At 38.2% G+C, this 17,920-nt stretch overlaps 1 protein-coding gene across 2 annotated transcripts in view; it reads right to left on the bottom strand.

Moving 5' to 3' along the window:
- Positions 1-17,920, bottom strand: part of aebp2 (AE binding protein 2) — a 93,517-nt gene that overhangs the window by 39,499 nt on the left and 36,098 nt on the right. For both annotated transcript variants that reach the window (XM_039769761.1, XM_039769762.1), the window contains exon 5: positions 10,440-10,564. In XM_039769761.1, coding sequence (XP_039625695.1) covers positions 10,440-10,564 — 125 coding nt within the window. The remainder of the gene's footprint in view (positions 1-10,439; positions 10,565-17,920) is intronic.

The raw sequence follows: 17,920 nt of genomic DNA, 5'->3' as shown, positions 1-17,920 counted from the left end.
CACGTGGATGGGAGCTCTGAAGTACTTCCAGGCTGATAAAAGAACTTTAATTCTCAGTCTGACCCGGAAGTGCTGGCAAGTCACATGGACGGAAGAGTTGAAGCACTTCCAGGTCAAGGACTATTTAAAGGACTGTTGGAAACCCAGCATGTGAGCCAGAGTTGAAAGGTAGAGGACAGAGCTTGCTGGGAGGTGTAGAGGAGGGAATCGTAATTATTAGTGTAGTGCATTTATTTGCCTGTTTATTGGTGGCAGTGGTGCTTAAGGAGCACTATACAAAAAGAAGAAATAAAAACAGCTTCTTGCTGCTTTTAAAAAGTGTGGTCAGTGTCTCTGTGTTGGGTTAAGCGCTGGTATAGTGTCATCTAGTGTTACAAGGTCTAACATTCATAATTTTACATCTTACATACTTATCCACTAAATCTCATTAACGAGAATGACTGATGTATGCTGAAGATTTTGTATCGATGGCAAAAACAGAACCATCATTGAAGGAGAGGTTACCAAAATGAAAAACTAGTTTGGAAGAGAAAATCCTCAAGGTAAATGTAGTAAAGACTAAGGGTATTATCCTTCTGAAAAATTGTTAATTTGACACTTTTTTGTACATCATTAAAACAATTTAATTTGAATATTTATTTTGTTTATAATATTTCAAATTAATATTTTTTGTACTTGACTTTTTTTTGTGCAGGGTAATTGCTATTAATCTGTCACTTGTATCAGTAATCGGAAATCACAGACTCTTTTTATCGCAACTGATATCAGTCGTAAAAATCAGTCTGGCTCTAGTTAATTCCTTAACACACTATGCTGCAAAGTGTCACACACACACGTTTAGGGGACAACCAAAGGGCCTGAAAAAATGGAGTTCTACGCCGGACCAGGGGGTGGCAAAGTGCACTAATTCTCTCTTTTAATTCCTTGCCCACCCTTCTCTGGAAATCCTGCCCTGTTCTGGGGCAGCCAACAACATCATTTCCGGTTCTGATGACATCACCTTCCCCGCAGGGGTTTAAAAAGCCACCATCTTAAGAGGATACTCCGTTCTGCTTTGGACTCCATTGTGTGAACATGTCTTTGCTTTTGAACAGATTTTGCAGCCAGTAAATATCATATGGGTGGCTGCCCCAAACCTTCCCAATGTCTCTTGGTCATTCTTGTTACAAAAGACAAAACTTAACACACTGTTCTATCAATGCAACTGCCAAGCACTCCACATCAAACCAATCCTTAAATGATAATTATATACAATAAATACTCCTCCACCCAACCACCAACAGGAGTTTGGGTAAGTATAAAGACAAAAGAAAACACATAAGTTAAGCTACAAGAAGTGTGAAGACTGAGCAGCAAGAACATTGCCAAAGAGTTACATAAACAGTTTGTTTCAAGTGAGAGGACCCTGTGAACTTGATTTGTTTGTATCACAAGAAGGTTTTGCAAAGCAAATACAACAAACTATACCTTTTTTCTTTTCTTTTATTAGAAGTGCACTTTACTGCATAACAGGTATGGAGGCTCCAGGAGAAATGGCTGTGGTAGTGGTATGGAGGCATTCCGAACGAGGAGGTCCTGCTGGTGGCTCAGTTCGAATGAGGCGGCCTGTCCTCAATTTGGTAACTTGACCGCCGGCATACCAATTTTCCAGTGGTGCTTTGTGCCTTGCCAGGGAAGTATGTTTGAAGAAGTCCAAAGGTGTCGTGGCAAGGTAGGTAGTTGGTAAAAAGAGGCACATAAGCCACAGAATGAAAATGAAAGTAACTTCAGGAAGCTCCCTGACGTTGGAGGGGTATGTGTTTTTTCCACCGAGTTTTACTTTACATTGACACTTATTCACTTTTGATTTTAGTAGTTGTTTGTGTCCTCTTGATTTTTTTTTTTTTTTGTGAGAAAGAGAAAGATGTAGAATTGTTTCGATTGTTTTTTCTTTTGTTATTTTTTCATCACCTTTGATTTGAGCCAATGCTGGTCTCACTACCTTCCTGTAGACCTTCCCTTTCACTCTTGCTGATACCCATCTGTCACAAATTACTCCTGGCACTCTTCTCCATCCATTCCACCCTGCCTGCACTCTCTTTTTCACCTTTCTTCCACAATCCCCATTTCTATGTACTGTTGATCCCAAGTATTTAACTCTTTTAGGGCTAATTTTTTTTTGTTTCTTATCTCCCAGGGCTGAATATTTTTCCAAAAACTAACATTTTTTAAAAAAAGAACACAAAGCAATTGTTTTACATATCAAATCAACAAAAAATATTTACTTTGACAAATGTTACTGTATGGCATGTTGTATGAGCCTGCATACTCTATGATTTTACATACATATCACATACATTTTACACAGCATAGTCCTGCAAAGTCTGATCTCGCTCAAAGCAGCCAATTTCAGTCATTGCCACATTGCACTGCTTACAATACATGTTGCTTTGGTGCCTACTTTTCAATTGTCTGTTGCTGCACTCTCTCACATATACAGTAATCCCTCGCTATATCACGCTTCGACTTTCCCGGCTTCACTCTATCGCAGATTGTAAATGTAAGCATATCTAAATATATATCACGGATTTTTCGCTGGTTCGCGGATTTCTGCGGACACTGCGTCTTTAATTATGGTACATGCTTCCTCAGTTTGTTTGCCCAGTTGATTTCATACAAGGGACGCTATTGGCAGATGGCTTAGAAGCTACCCAATCAGAGCATGTATTACATATTAACTAAAACTCCTCAATGCTATAAGATTATGCTTGATTATTCTTTTGACTGCTTGATTGTTTGCTTGTCTCTGCCTCTCTCTCACCCTCTCTGACATTCTCTGCACCTGACGGAGGGGGTGTGAGCAGAGGTGCGGTTTGCACAGAAGCTGTTTGCTTAAAAGATACTGACGCTCCTCTAAAAAATGAGGCTTTATTATGTGCTCGCATATTTAAAAGCACACTTATTGATTTTTTGATTGTTTGCTTTAATCTCGCTCTCTCTCTGACGTTCTCTGAGCCTGACGGAGGAGATGTGAGCAGAGGGGCTGTTTGCACAGAGGCTGTTTGATTAGAAGATACTGACGCTCCTCTGAAAAATGCCACTTTATTGCGGTGCTTCGGCAAACTTAAAAGGACACGTATTGATTGTTTGCTTTTCTTTGCGAGCCCTCGCGCTCTCTCTTAAATTCTCTTCTCCTGATGCAGACACTCCTTTGAAGAAAAGATATGTTTGCATTCTTTTAATTGTGAGAAAGAACTGTCATCTCTGTCTTGTCACGGAGCACAGTTTAAACTTTGACTAAAGGGTGTTATTTCATGTCTAGAGGGCTCTAATAATGTTAACAGTGTGGGAGAGTTTATAAGGGCTTAAAATATATAAAAATAACAATACAAACATATGGTTTCTACTTCGCAGATTTTCATCTATCGCGGGGTTCTGGAACGCAACCCCCGCGATCGAGGAGGATTACTGCATTGTTATTGTGTACTGTAGAGAGACAAGTCACCCTTTTGCCATCGTGCCATTCCACTGCCACCAAGTTTTCTGCCCGCATAAAAACCGTATTGTCACCCCTTTTCACCTTCTGAAACTTTATGAACTTTATGCATGGCATTATAGCCTGGCTCACCCCATGGGATTTGCTTCTGTTTATTACAGAAGTGAATAAAACTTTGCAGCAGCACGTACCTATCACCATGCTGCATAACCTGTCCAAAGCCACCAGGGGACAAAGCACGTTTGGACCAATGCTCCCTGAAGTTATATCACCAGTTCTGTCCCATCTCTATTTGTAATACCACAGCACGCTTCATCTCGTCTTTTGTTGTGGGTTTACACTTTGAAAAACGAGAATGTGATGCAAACGCAGCCCGCAATTCAAAATATTTCTCTGCCTACCTGTTTGTCCCGTCTGGCAGTAGCTGAAAAGCAGCATCAGGAGAGAGCAGCCTGAAGTACAGCAGCTGGTGATCTGTCGTGTCCAACAGCAAGCCATGCCGTCTTGTGAAGTCCAGTAGCCAGATCGGCTCTCAACGGATCAATGTCTGTGTATTTATCCCACACGAACCTTGCCGTAGATGCATCGGCTGGTGTTTGATCAGCTGATGCCGGCTTCTCACACTCTTGCTCGATCTCCTGATCACTGTCAATAAAATCCGATTCTGAAAAATCAGTCCGACTCCGCGATAATGCGCAAAACATTGTCTGCCGAGTGTTTTCTTTTCTGCACTCGCTTCAATCCCTCATCACATGTGGATGCCATTTTGCCATTGTTTACATTTCACAACTGACGCACATGCAAGGATTAGTTGCCGAGTCAACGAGTCTAGCATTTCTCCAAGCACAGAGGGAATGTCTGTGACGTGACAGTGAGATTTGTCGCCATTAACAGCTGATTATCGCCCTCTATCCCTGGATGTCGACTTTAGTCGACATGCTCCCTCAACCCCTCCTGTCGACAAAAGTCGACATCCGCCCTAAAAGAGTAAAAATCATTCACCTTCGTCAACTCTACCTTGCAGCCTCACCATTCCACTGATCTCCCTCTCATTTACACACATGTATTCTGTCTTGTTCCTACTGACCTTCATTCCTCTCCTCTTCAGAACATATGTCCACCTCTCCAGGGTCTTCTCAACCTGCTCCCTACTATCGCTACAGATCACAATGTCATCAGCAAACAACATAGCCCATGGGGACTCCTGTCTAATTTTGTCTGCCAACCAGTCCATCACCATTGCAAATAAGAAAGGGCTGAGAGCCAATCCCTGATGTAATCCCACCTCCACCTTGAATCCATCCGTCACTCCTACCGCAGACATCACCACTGTCAAACTTCCCTCGTACATATCCTGTACAACCCTTATGTACTTCTCTGCCACTCCCGATTTCCTCATAATATACCAGAGCTCCTCTCAAGGCACCCTGTCATATGCTTTCTCCAGGTCCACAAAGACGCAATGCAACTTCTTCTGGCCTTCTCTATACTTCTCTATCAACATCTTTAGAAAAAAACATCACATCTGTGGTGCTCTTTCTTGGCATGAAACCAAACTGCTGCTCACTAATCATCACCTCACTTCACCTCTCTTCTTAACCTAGCTTCCACTACTCTTTCCCATACCTTCATGCTGGGCTCATCAATTTTATCCCTCTGTAGTTACTACAGTTCTGCACATCCCCCTTATTCTTAAATATTGGCACCAGTACTCTTCTTCTCCACTCCTCAGACATCTTCTCACGTTCCAAGATCCCATTAAACAATCTGGTTAAAAACTCCACTGCCATCTCTTCTAAACTCCTCCATGCTTCCACAGGTATGTCATCTGGACCAAGGGCCTTGTGAGTACGTTTCCATCTTTATCCTTTATCACCCTAACCTGCTGCACATCTTTACCAGCTCAGTCCCTCAGTCTAACCAATCGGTACAGGTCCTTTTCTCCCTCCTTAGTGTCCAGACTCTCATACAACTCATCATATGCCTTTTCTTTAGCCTTCGCCAACTCTCTCTTCACCTTGCGCCTTATCTCCTTGTACTCTTGTCTACTTTCTACATCTCTCTGACTATCCCACTTCTTCTTCGCCATCCTCTTTCTCTGTATACCCTCCTGTACTTCCCCATTCCACAACCAGATTTCCTTTTCCTCCTTCCTCTGTCCAGATGTCACGCCAAGCACCCTTCTTACTGTCACCTTACTACATCTGCTGTAGTTGCCCAACTGTCTGGTATTTCTTCACTGTCACAGGGTGCCTGCCTTACCTCCTCCCTAAACTTCACCTTGCAGTCTTCCTTTTTCAACTGCCACAATTTGATCCTTGGCTCTGCCCTTACTCTCTTCCTCCAAATTTAATCTCCCATCAACACAATTTTTCCACTATCTCCAAATTAGAAACTTTGCTAAATGAAATTTATCCAGTTTTCCTTACCTCTCACCTATTTCTACTCCACAAGAGATATTGATCAGTCTTGGGGACTCACACAGCATTTCTATAACATATACAGTGCATGCAGAAAGTATTCACAGCGCATCACTTTTTCCACATTTTTTTATGTTACAGCCTTATTCCAAAATGGATTAAATTCATTTTCTTCCTCAGAATTCTACACAAAACACCCCATAATCACAATGTGAAAAAAGTTTACTTGAGGTTTTTTCAAATTTATTAAAAATAAAAAAATTGAGAAAGCACATGTACATAAACATTCGCAGCCTTTGCCATGAAGCTCAAAATTGAGCTCAGGTGCATCCTGTTTCCCCTGATCATCCTTGAGATGTTTCTGCAGCTTAATTGGAGTCCACCTGTGGTAAATTCAGATGATTGGACACGATTTGCAAAGACATACACCTGTCTATATAAGGTCCCATAGTTGACAGTTCATGTCAGAGCACAAACCAAGCATGAAGTCAAAGGAATTGTCTGTAGACCTTCGAGACAGGATTGTCTCGAGGCATAAATCTGGGGAAGGTTACAGAAAAAATTCTGCTGCTTTGAAGGTCCCAATGAGCACAGTGGCCTCCATCATCCGTAAGTGGAAGAAGTTCGAAACCACCAGGACTCTTCCTAGAGCTGGCCGGCCATCTAAACTGAGCGATCAGGGGAGACGCGCCTTAGTCAGGGAGGTGACCAAGAACCCGATGGTCACTCTGTCAGAGCTCCAGAGGTCCTCTGAGGAGAGAGGAGAACCTTCCAGAAGGACAACCATCTCTGCAGCAATCCACCAATCAGGCCTGTATGGTAGAGTGGCCAGACAGAAGCCACTCCTTAGTAAAAGGCACATGGCAGCCCGCCTGGAGTTTGCCAAAAGGCACCTGAAGGACTCTCAGACCATGAGAAACAAAATTCACTGGTCTAATGAGAAAAAGATTGAACTCTTTGGTGTGAATGCCAAGCGTCACATTTGGAGGAAACCAGGCACCGCTCATCACCAGGCCAGTACCATCCCTACAGTGAAGCATGGTGGTGGCAGCATCATGCTGTGGGGATGTTTTTCAGCAGCAGGAACTGGGAGACTAGTCAGGATAAAGGGAAAGAAGTCTGCAGCAATGTACAGAGACATCCTGGATGAAAACTTGCTCCAGAGCGCTCTTGACCTCAGACTGGGGCGACAGTTCCTCTTTCAGCAGGACAACGACCCTAAGTACACAGCCAAGATATCAAAGGAGTGGCTTCAGGACAACTCTGTGAATGTCCTTGAGTGGCCCAGCCAGAGCCCAGACTTGAATCCGATTGAACATCTCTGGAGAGATCTTAAAATGGCTGTTCACCGACGCTTTCCATTCAACCTGATGGAGCTTGAGAGGTGCTGCAAAGAGGAATAGGCGAAACTGGCCGAGGATAGGTGTGCCAAGCTTGTGGCATCATATTCAAAAAGACTTGAGGCTGTAATTGCTGCCAAAGGTTTTTTGTTTTTAATAAATTTGCAAAAACCTCAAGTAAACCTTTTTCACGTTGTCATTATGGGGTGTTGTGTGTAGAATTCTGAGGAAAAAAATGAATTTAATCCATTTTGGAATAAGGCTGTAACATAACAAAATGTGGAAAAAGTGATGCGCTGTGAATACTTTCCGGATGCAAAAACATCTTAAAGTCTCTTCCTTTTAAAAATCCTAGAGTACAGTGGGAAAAGGATCTCTTACTCAAGATTTCAGAAACAGAGTGGAAGCCAGCCACACACAGAATTCACTCTAGCTCCATATGTGCAAAACATTCAGCTATTCAACTTAAAATCTTTTATCGAGCACATCTATCTCATTTGAAATTGTCCAAGATGTTTTAAGGGCTAGATCCAACCTGTGAATGTTGCAATTGAGCCCCAGCTTCACTGGGCCACATGCTTTGGGCATGTACCAAATTAACATCATTTTGCATGAACATTTTTAAATGCCTATCAGACAGCCTTGGCTTCACAATCACTCCTAATCCACTAACAGCTGTGTTTGGTGTACTCCCAGATAGGCTTAAAGTGGAGAAGGACAAACAAACTGTAATTACCTCTACTTCACTATTAGCAAGTAGACTTATCTTGCTCAACTGGAAGAATCCTAACCCACCTCTTTTAAGTCAGGGGGTAACTGATGTTATATACTATTTGAAATATGAAAAAATCAAATTCTCATTTAGAGGATCTGTTCAAAACTATTTTAAAACCTGGCAGGTCCTAATCAATAACATTTTAGAATAAGCATTTATACTGGGGGAAAGGACACCTTTTTCTTTTTACTACTCTTAACAGTTTTGCTCTGGTTGTTGGCTTTCCTCTCTTTGTCATGGGTGGGGGTTGATTTTATTTTATTTTAGTTTTGTTAAGTTTGACTTGATTGTATGTAATGTTATATGCTTTTAATAAATTCAATAAAAATTTAAAAATATATATATGTTATTTTAATGTTTTATACTGTGCAATAGATTTTGTTTTGCTAAATTTAACTGTACTGCTAACATTTAATCTGTTAAAAAATTTAAATAGAGAAACAAGTTAATTTGATACTTGCTTGGCCAGACATTTGAAGGGATTTTCTGTGCTGCTTAAAGTTAGACCCATTTCAAAAATCTTCCTTACATAATGTAACACCAAAACAGACAAACATAACAGATTTTATAGATTCTGTTTGTCCTAGTATAATATGCTTTCAGAATATTGCATTTGGTATGTCTGGTGTTAAATTGATTTTAATTTCAGATTATATGAATTATACTAATAGATGTGAAAATAAAAGCTATGATAATTATTTTAAACCAGTCCAATTTTTATTGCAAATAAAAATACACATAATATACCAAACTTTACATTGTTGAATGCTGACCATTTTTATTTAAAAATGACTGTATGTGCCTTTCTTTAACTGACAGAGCCTGCTTTCTGTCAACTTTCTGTTTTATGCACCACATCATGATCATTAGTACTGCTTTTTAAATAAATTTTTCATTTTTAAATTTTTTTTTTTACTATTGAGAGTCAGTCAATCTCTACTATTGTGCTAATAAACATTTTTGCTCAAAATAGTATACAGCATTCTGTCATAAAAGGAACTATGTAATATACCCATACTACCAGTTTCAGAACAACAAAAAGAAACGAATAAAAAAAGAAGCTTTGTTCTGATTATATTCCAATTTCCATGTTTCTAATTCCTGTTGATTGTGTTATTTTATATTAGACAGGCAAAGGTTATATAGAGAAAACAGCTGTAAAAATGTATTAAATATTTTATTTAATTATTTTCCAATAGCCTTTAGCTTCATAAATTCCTTAATCTATTAATAAAATAGTAAATAAAACATTCTGTATTTTACAAAAGTATAAAAGAGCTAAAAATTGTCTTTATTTATAGCAAACCTTTTTCATTATAAAAAATATCTGTATTTACCAATAAATACTTTTTCTGCATTTGACAAAATAGGCAAAAGAATTGGTTATATGACTTTCACCTCTGTTTGGAAAGGCTGCCTGGTAATTGGACGAAGCACTTTTAAACTGGTAATTCTCTACAAAGGCAAATACCGCAATAGGCACAAACAGCCAAAATTGGACATTTAGCTTACATAAACTAGTGTTGCTGTAATGAAAGTAACAATAGTATGTAAAGACAGAAAAAAAGGTTAATGCAATAGTAGAAAAATATCAGTTAAATCTTTCAATCAGCCAGCAATAAAACTGTAACCTGGAAAGAAGAAAAACAGGAAATTCATTTTTTTATCCAACCTGGGGATAAAACTGAAAGAGTTTTTACCATACACGTTTTAGCATGGCAGGTGAAAGAAGAGCATTACAGTTAGTCATTAATACAGCTTAAAAGATGATTGAACTTCCTCTGCCCTCAGTAGAGGATATCTTCAAGACTTGCTGCCTCCGCAAAGCTAAAAACATCTGGAGGGATACAACTCACCCCGCCATCACCTCTTTCCTTACTACCATCAGGTAAATACTATAGGACTCTAAAGTCCTGCACTAAAAAGATCAAAAACAGTTTTTCATAGAGCCATCACCAAACTGCTCAGCTTGGGATTGTATGTCTTATAAGCAAGTCTTAGTATAAACATTTAACTTATATCTTGTGTAAATTTATTGTGGTGTAAATTGTGATGAATTTTTTGGATGACTACATACAAGTGCATCCTAGAGACTGCAAATTTCATTGTACAAGGAATGTGCAATGACAATAAAGATATTCATATTAATTATTAAATTGCACATAAGGATTTAAAAGTTTCATTGCATTTATTGTAGTATCACATGAAATTTAGAACAAAAAACAAATACACAGAAAAACACGTACTGTAGATGATAAACTGATGTGGGCTGGCCCCAACAATTTATACATATTGGACAGGGACTGTAAAAACATAAGAAACCTTTAGTTGATCATCTATATGTATTCTAAACTTCACAGCAGACAACAACGTCTATTTTTGGCTCTTTTCAAAGCACATAACTGCAAGTAAAGGAAATACTGACTTACCGTGCTGTGGAAAACAACACTATGGCCATTGCCTAAACTCTCAATGTGTGTTGCCAAGTTTAGGCAAATGGCTCGGTGCCGAATTGCATCCATTATCTGAGCATCAAAGAAGTCATGTGGCCTTGCTGTAAAGTGAAGAGGATAATAAGAGAGTTATAAAACTGTCATTTACAAGACAAAGATGTACGAAAAATGATGCAATTTAATTAAATTTAAAAAATGAATATTTTGTAGGTTTTGTGAAAATACAGTCAAATTTTCCCAAACATTAGAAACGGCTGAACTGAACTAGAAATGAAGATATTTATTTTTTTGACATTCATGCAGAACACATACATTCGGGATTAAACACATTATTTTAAAATTCAGAAAGACCCTCACCGTCTTTTTACAGTCTTCAATGACTAACAAAATTTTCCTAAGTAGGTTGTGTGGTATATCCCGTATGGTTTCAAATTGTGTGAAACAAAATAACTGCCAAGAAATCAGAATGAAAAAAAAAAAAGATCTGTATAGAATAGAATGCAGCAGGTTAGGTGAATGTATGAAAGGTATTGAATAAATGCAAGCAAAATTGTCACAGGAATAAACCAGGTCCACAAAAAGAGCCAGAGAAAATAGCTTATAGCAGATACGTTGCAATTTCTGCAACTGTGTTCCACATTCTAATTCCAGATTGTCTTGCGTAAAAAAAAATAAATACAGCTACTAATGCAATCATTAGCATTATAAACAAATCAAGCAACATAATCATCATTAAAAAGCAACATACAAACTATATTATTTATTAAAAAGACAATCTGGTGCCTTATTGCATATGACTAAAGAAAAATCAAAATACAACATGGAGATACTAGGTAAACTTTCCATTTAAGCTTTATGCCATTGAGTTAGGTGTACTCTTTTGTCGTGACGATTTATTCTTAAAATAAAGGTTATAATATGCTTCTATTGTGGCAGAAAATTTCAAGAGGAGTTTATTTTTTAATAAAACTACAATATTATTAGGCCATAATTTTAAAACTAACTTTTGTGTTGTATATATTGTATAGCCTATACTCATCTTTTCTTTGTTTTTATTTATGAAATTAAATGATTTTTAAATTACAATAAATCTTTTGTATCCATGTTTGAAAATAATTGTGTCAATATTAACATATCCATCATTTTTGTGTTCATAGTGGAGGGAGGCCTGAACAAAACAACACAGTTAAGAAATTAAAGAAATTAAAAGTGATGTTTACAGTGAACCCTCGTTTATCACGGTTAATCCGTTCCAGACTCTACCGTGATAAATGAATTTTCGCGAAGTAGGATTCTTTATTTGTAAAACGAATATTTTTGCAGTTAGACTATAGAAAACCTGTTTACGACCTTCTAAATACGTTTTTTAACATTATTAGAGCCCTCTAGACATGAAATAACACCCTTTAGTCACCATTACACTTGTATTACCCAATATGTTAGACAAAATAAGAGAAAATAAGACATATTAGACGTTACAAATATCATATTACTAGGCGCACTCGCCTTTTAAGGTGACCGACTTTTATCCTCAATTTTTGTTGTGTACATCAGGCATGAAAGTGTAGAGAATGAGAACATCAAAGTGCCCATTCATAACATCTCCCGAAAACCTACTTTTTTTTTATCCCCTCAAGTGCCTGTCCAAAGTCGTACAATGTCAGCCCGAATCTGTACCGCTAAAGACGGAGTTTCATGCACTAAATACGCTATAGGTGAAAATAAGCAAGCACCATCTCCCCTGATATTTACTACGCGGTGAGGCGTTTGTACTCCATCAACATTAATTATTTCCAGAGACATAATTTTGTCTATTTTTTCAGCGCATCACGCACAAAAGCAAGGGAACGATGAGAGCACTAGAACTCTGCTCGCATCGCGTCGTTTCGTATCGACTTTTATCCTCAATTTTTGTGTGCTCCATGTGTACATCAGGCATGTAAGTGTAGGGAATGAGAACATCAAAGTGCCCATTCATAACATCTCTCGAAAACCTAAGTTTTTTTTTATCCCCTCAAGTGCCTGTCCAAAGTCGTACAATGTCAGCCCGAATCTGTACCATTAAAGATGGAGTTTCATGCACTAAATAAGCTATAGATGAGAATACGCAAGCACCATCTCCCCTGATATTTACTACGCGGTGAGGCGTTTGTACTCTATCAACATTAATTATTTCCAGAGACATAATTTTGTCTATTTTTCCAGCGCATCGCGCACAAAAGCAAGGGAACGGTGACAGCACCAGAACTCTGCTCACATTGCATCGCTTCGTACCTCAAGAAGCAATTAGTAAGTCTGTAATAGGAGGACAATCCCGAACGCTTTTATATAGTAGATTACTGTACTGTATATTTAATTGCACACAACCACTAACCTATGAAGGCACACCTCAGTAGGAGAGTCTTCAGAGGTGGTGCAGTATCTTCAGCAGGTGCGTTGTTGTCTTCAGTGAAGAAGTACTAGGAGTAGGCAGTGGGTGTCAGGTTGCGCGGCTGAAGAACATCTTGATAGGCAGTTGCTGGCACTGTCTTTTCATATGCGTGAGGAGGCTTTTGTAGGGTATTGCCATCTTTAATCATATCCAAGAGTTTCACCTTCTCCTGGATAGTAAGCATCTTCCTCCGGCACTTAGTTTTATTGTCAGAAGGCTTAAAAAAAGCAGCACGTTTAGGAGCCATCGTAGGGCTTAGATAAAAGTTCTCAGAAAGCGCATGCGTAGTGACGTAAGCGTGTATGAGAAAAAAATCGAGATAGAGTGAAGCCGCGAAAGTCGAAGCGTGATATAGTGAGGGATCACTGTACCTAATAAAAAAAATGATTGCTATTTTCTCACATCTTTTTCTATTGAAATTGTTGTATTAAATCTACTCTCTCACCAAAAGAGGAAAGTCATTTTTGAAATCTATGAAACACTACAAAAAATTTGCAGCAAAATTATTCATTTTTGTTAAACTGCAATTAGCATTTGGAAATAGCTTTTATTGCAGTATATAAAACATACCCATGTTTCACTAGCTTTCTTTAAGTATTTCTTAGCTGTCACCATTTTGTGGGAGACATGCAAGTAAACTTATTAACACTAATGAAATACAGCACTTATGGAATTTGTATATTGATTTTGTCATATAACTTGAATAAAATATGGCAAATGTAAAACAATTTTGCTAAAACCAAACAGTAGCCCACTGCACCTACTGTTATGAATACCCAATATGTTACCTACTATATAAAGTATGAAGAATTTACAAACACATTAAACACAATTAATGCTGTACTTCATGTGACCACTATTTAATCAGATTATATTTAATATTTTTTATTTTGACTAAATTTTATATCAGTGGAATTGTAAACTAACTAATACTGTCAAAACGTCTTAATCCAATTCAGAGTCATTGGAGAACAGAGTGTATTGTATCAGCATCAGGTGGAAGCCACTCTGGCCGGGCTACCAGTCAATGCAAGAACCTCTTATGCATGCATATACTTTGTCAAATGGCAATCATCATATAGCCTATGAATTTGGGATACTGGAAGGAAACTGAAGAACCAGGATTAAAAACTGAGACATGGCAAAAAAGGCAAAATTCACACATATTTGAACACAGGATGCTGAATTCTTTAGCTGTAGTGCAAACCATTGCACTATAATAACATCCATCCAACCATTTTCCAACCCGTTGAATCCGAACACAGGGTCATGGAGGTCTGCTGGAGCCAATCCCAGCCAACAAAGGAACCAATCCGAGGCAGGGTGCTAACCCACCGCAGGACACACACACCCACACCTAAAAACCAAGCACACATTAGGGACAATTTAGATTCGCCAATCCAGCTAACCTGCATGTCTTTGGATGGTGGGAGGAAACCCACGCAGACACGGGGAGAACATGCAAACTCCACGCTGGGAGGACCCGGGAAGCGAACCCAGGTCTCCTAACTGCGAGGCAGCAGCACTACCACTGTGCCACCGTGCTGCCCAACACATGAATTGACTACCTATCACCCTTTGATTACTGAGCAATTAACAGAATATTTTTTTTTCCTTTTCAATTACTAGCTGTTACAGAATATATGAAAGACAACACACACAAAAATAAACTATTGTTACTCCCATAGGTTAATATCAGATTAAATGGTTGTGGTGAGAAGGTGAGGATTTTTTTTCAAGTATGTGGCTAATCAGCATAGTAATGAAGGTGATAACGAAAAAAGTATTTAGATGTGACCATGGGAGCTTTTATATTCTGACTAGACATTAAGCCTGTTAAAATAACGGGCGCTAGAATAGTAGTGCATAAACATTTGTATGAACAGTCTATATTAAATGGCAAGGGACCTTGTATGTGGCTGTAATATGTGTCACTGTATTGTGTGCCTTTAATTTTCTCTCTCAGTAATACTGGTTTGTATTTCCGTGAAATGCCTGTAATTTTGTCTGACAGTAATACAGTGGAACCTCGGTTCACGACTATAATTCGTTCCAAAACTCTGTGAACCGAAGTAATTTCCCCCATAGGATTGTATGTAAATACAATTAATCCGTTCCAGACCGTATGAACTGTATGTAAATATATATTTTTTTAAGTTTTTAAGCACAAATATAGTTAACTATAACATAGAAAGCATAGCGTAATAGTAAACTAAATGTAAAAACATTGAATAACACTAAGAAAACCTTGAACAGAGAAAACTAACACTGCAAGAATTTGAGCTATAGCCTTATGACCCACTCGCTAAAAACTCTTTTTTTAATGAGTTTTAAGCACAGGGGAAAAAATGAACATTTGAAAAATCTGTAATTTAATAAACAACCAAGAAAAGTAACATTGCAACAATGCACGCGCGCGCCTGCGTGTGTGTCTCTTAAGCGCACGCCTCTGTGTCTGTCTGTCTGTCTGTGTGTGTGAGTGTGTGACTCGTGCGAGTGTGTGTGTGTGTGTGTGTGTGTGTGTGTGCGTGTGTGTGTGTGTGTGTGTGTGTGTGTGTGCGTGCGTGCGGCGCGTGCGCCTGTGTGTGTTCACGTGTGTGTGCGTGCGTGCGTGCGTGCGTGTATCTGTCTCTCTCTCTCTGCACAGGGAATGCACAGGAAGAGACTGAACACGTGCTGTGTGGCCCCGCGCATGCGCACTTCACCAGAAGACACACACACGGACACTGGACGCACACAAGGGTTTTATTAAAGAGGATTACAGAGTAATGAAAGATACTGCAGCGTAAAATTACACTATAATGAACGGAAAATGTCTGAACTTGAGAGCAGAAAAATAAAGGTGATGGCTGGAGATGAAGTGACAATATGATGGCAATGGTGATATTGGCCTACATATTAAACTTTGTGGTGGAAATCCTCTTCAGTACACAGTTTGCTAAAAATTAGTTTATAAAGAATGCTGTGTTGCGAGATGTACTCTGCAGACTGTAGGTCTGCATCATTTACCATAAGAATGAGACCTTTACATGAAGCCTACTATCATGTTTCAAGGAACTGCAGAGTTTAGTAACTAAAACTGGAATAAATGTGCAGCAGTCAACCATATTAAAAACTCTGCATAAGACTTGCTTATATGGGAATGTGTAATAAAAGAAGCTGTTACTGAAACAGTAGTTTGGAGTTTGCCCAAATGAATTAGAGTAACCCATTTCAGTACACAGAAAAGGCCTGGAGTCAAAGGCCTATTGGGCAAAAATGAAAGAGATGCATACTGTATGACACAAATGTAAAAAATATCACACCTCAAACAAACACCATATTTTAGCATTATGCTGTGAGACTGTAATTCATCAGTATAATTTGGGCATCTAGTTAAAACAATATGAAAAATGGGTGGTGGTAAAAAGAAGCTAACACTGGAAAAGCATCTGTTTCATTTTGCTAAGAACACTGGAGTTTAGGCAAAGTTCATCTTTTAGTTGGACAATGGTCACAAACACAAGGTTTAAATAAGCTAGAATTCACTCAACAACAAAACGGCAAATTTCCTACAATCTCAATTCACTTGAGAATCCATGGAACTACTAAAAGATGTAGCGTCCAAGTGTCAGCAAACATGCCTTGAAGAGTGGTTTATGATCACTCTCAAAATATCTGCAAAGCTAGAACATACGTTCCACAAAAGACATAAAGTTGTTACTGTTTCAATAGAGTGGATGTACAGAATATTAAACTGTGGGGAATAGAATACTTACATAATAAGATTTTTGTACTATGAAACAAAAAACAACTAATTAACATTAACAACTAATTTTGAGATTCACTTCTTTGAAATAAAAATATCAGAACACAAAAGTTCAGAGAAGGATTTCTTAATCAGTAAAATTAGAGAATTGGCCAAGAGACTGACTAGAAAGGCACTGTATATCACCATCTCTTGCTATACGATACTTCACCGCACAGCACTGACACTGATTCTCATACATACACTTAAACAATACATTTAAACAACAAATTTAATTGTGGAACCATTCCTTGTGAGAACAACATTAAATAGGCTTCTCATTTGTTCACCCAAAATACTGAGACAGAAAAAAAGGAGGGGGTAGGCAGTACGTATTGCTTTACTTTACCTTATGCAGAGTCTGTGAAGCACTACTATATTACAGCAGTAATATGTAATTAAACTGTCTTAACTTTCAAATATGCTTTATTATTATCTAAACTAACAAACTAGAGACAAACAAAGCTTAAACTGATGTCAATAAGCAATTTGCATTTAAATGTGCAATTTTATTCGAAGAATACTCAAATTCTGATTATTTCAATAAGTGTGACAGGCAATTATGACTGTTACATAAACATCTGTGTGATGAATACTGAAGAGAACTGTAAGGGTGTGACTAGGGAAGGATAGCCTGTCTGATAAAATTCATAGTAGAGAATTTTACTTGGATCTCGATTCTAGTCAAATATTTTCCACAACAAAAACTTAACCCAGAACAATAACACTGTCAATGTTAAAGTTATTAAAATGTTAAAGTCAAATGTAAGCTCCACATTCTGAACAATTTTTAGAGGAAGTTTTTTCTGGAAAGATGTAGGAAAAAGCACAGTTAGCAAGATTTCCTGAGAATGGCGAGCACAATTTGCAAAAAATTAAGGATTTACTTTCACAATGGCTTCTCTTGCAGCTTTAGGGAAGCCATGGATATGAAGTTTGAATAGACACTATTGAAGCATACATTCATACAATGACCAGGCATAAGATTCTAATCCTGGATGCCAGATCTATAAAGTAGCAGCACACCAATCCTTCCAAAAATCTACACAGTACTGAGTTTTCTAGTAAACAACACTATCATTGCTAATACTATACAAACTCTATTTACCACTAGACTGAAATGTTTCAGACAATGTGCACAGTTTTGTAGTTGTTACTTCCTTATTTACATGAAAACACCAACCACAACCGATTTTCAAACAGATAACTGAGCAGAAATCTGTCCTTAAAATAAGAAAA

Source organism: Polypterus senegalus, chromosome 11, assembly GCF_016835505.1.
Source record: "Polypterus senegalus isolate Bchr_013 chromosome 11, ASM1683550v1, whole genome shotgun sequence".
Taxonomy (NCBI): domain Eukaryota; kingdom Metazoa; phylum Chordata; class Cladistia; order Polypteriformes; family Polypteridae; genus Polypterus; species Polypterus senegalus.
This window is presented reverse-complemented; position numbering and strand designations above follow the sequence as displayed.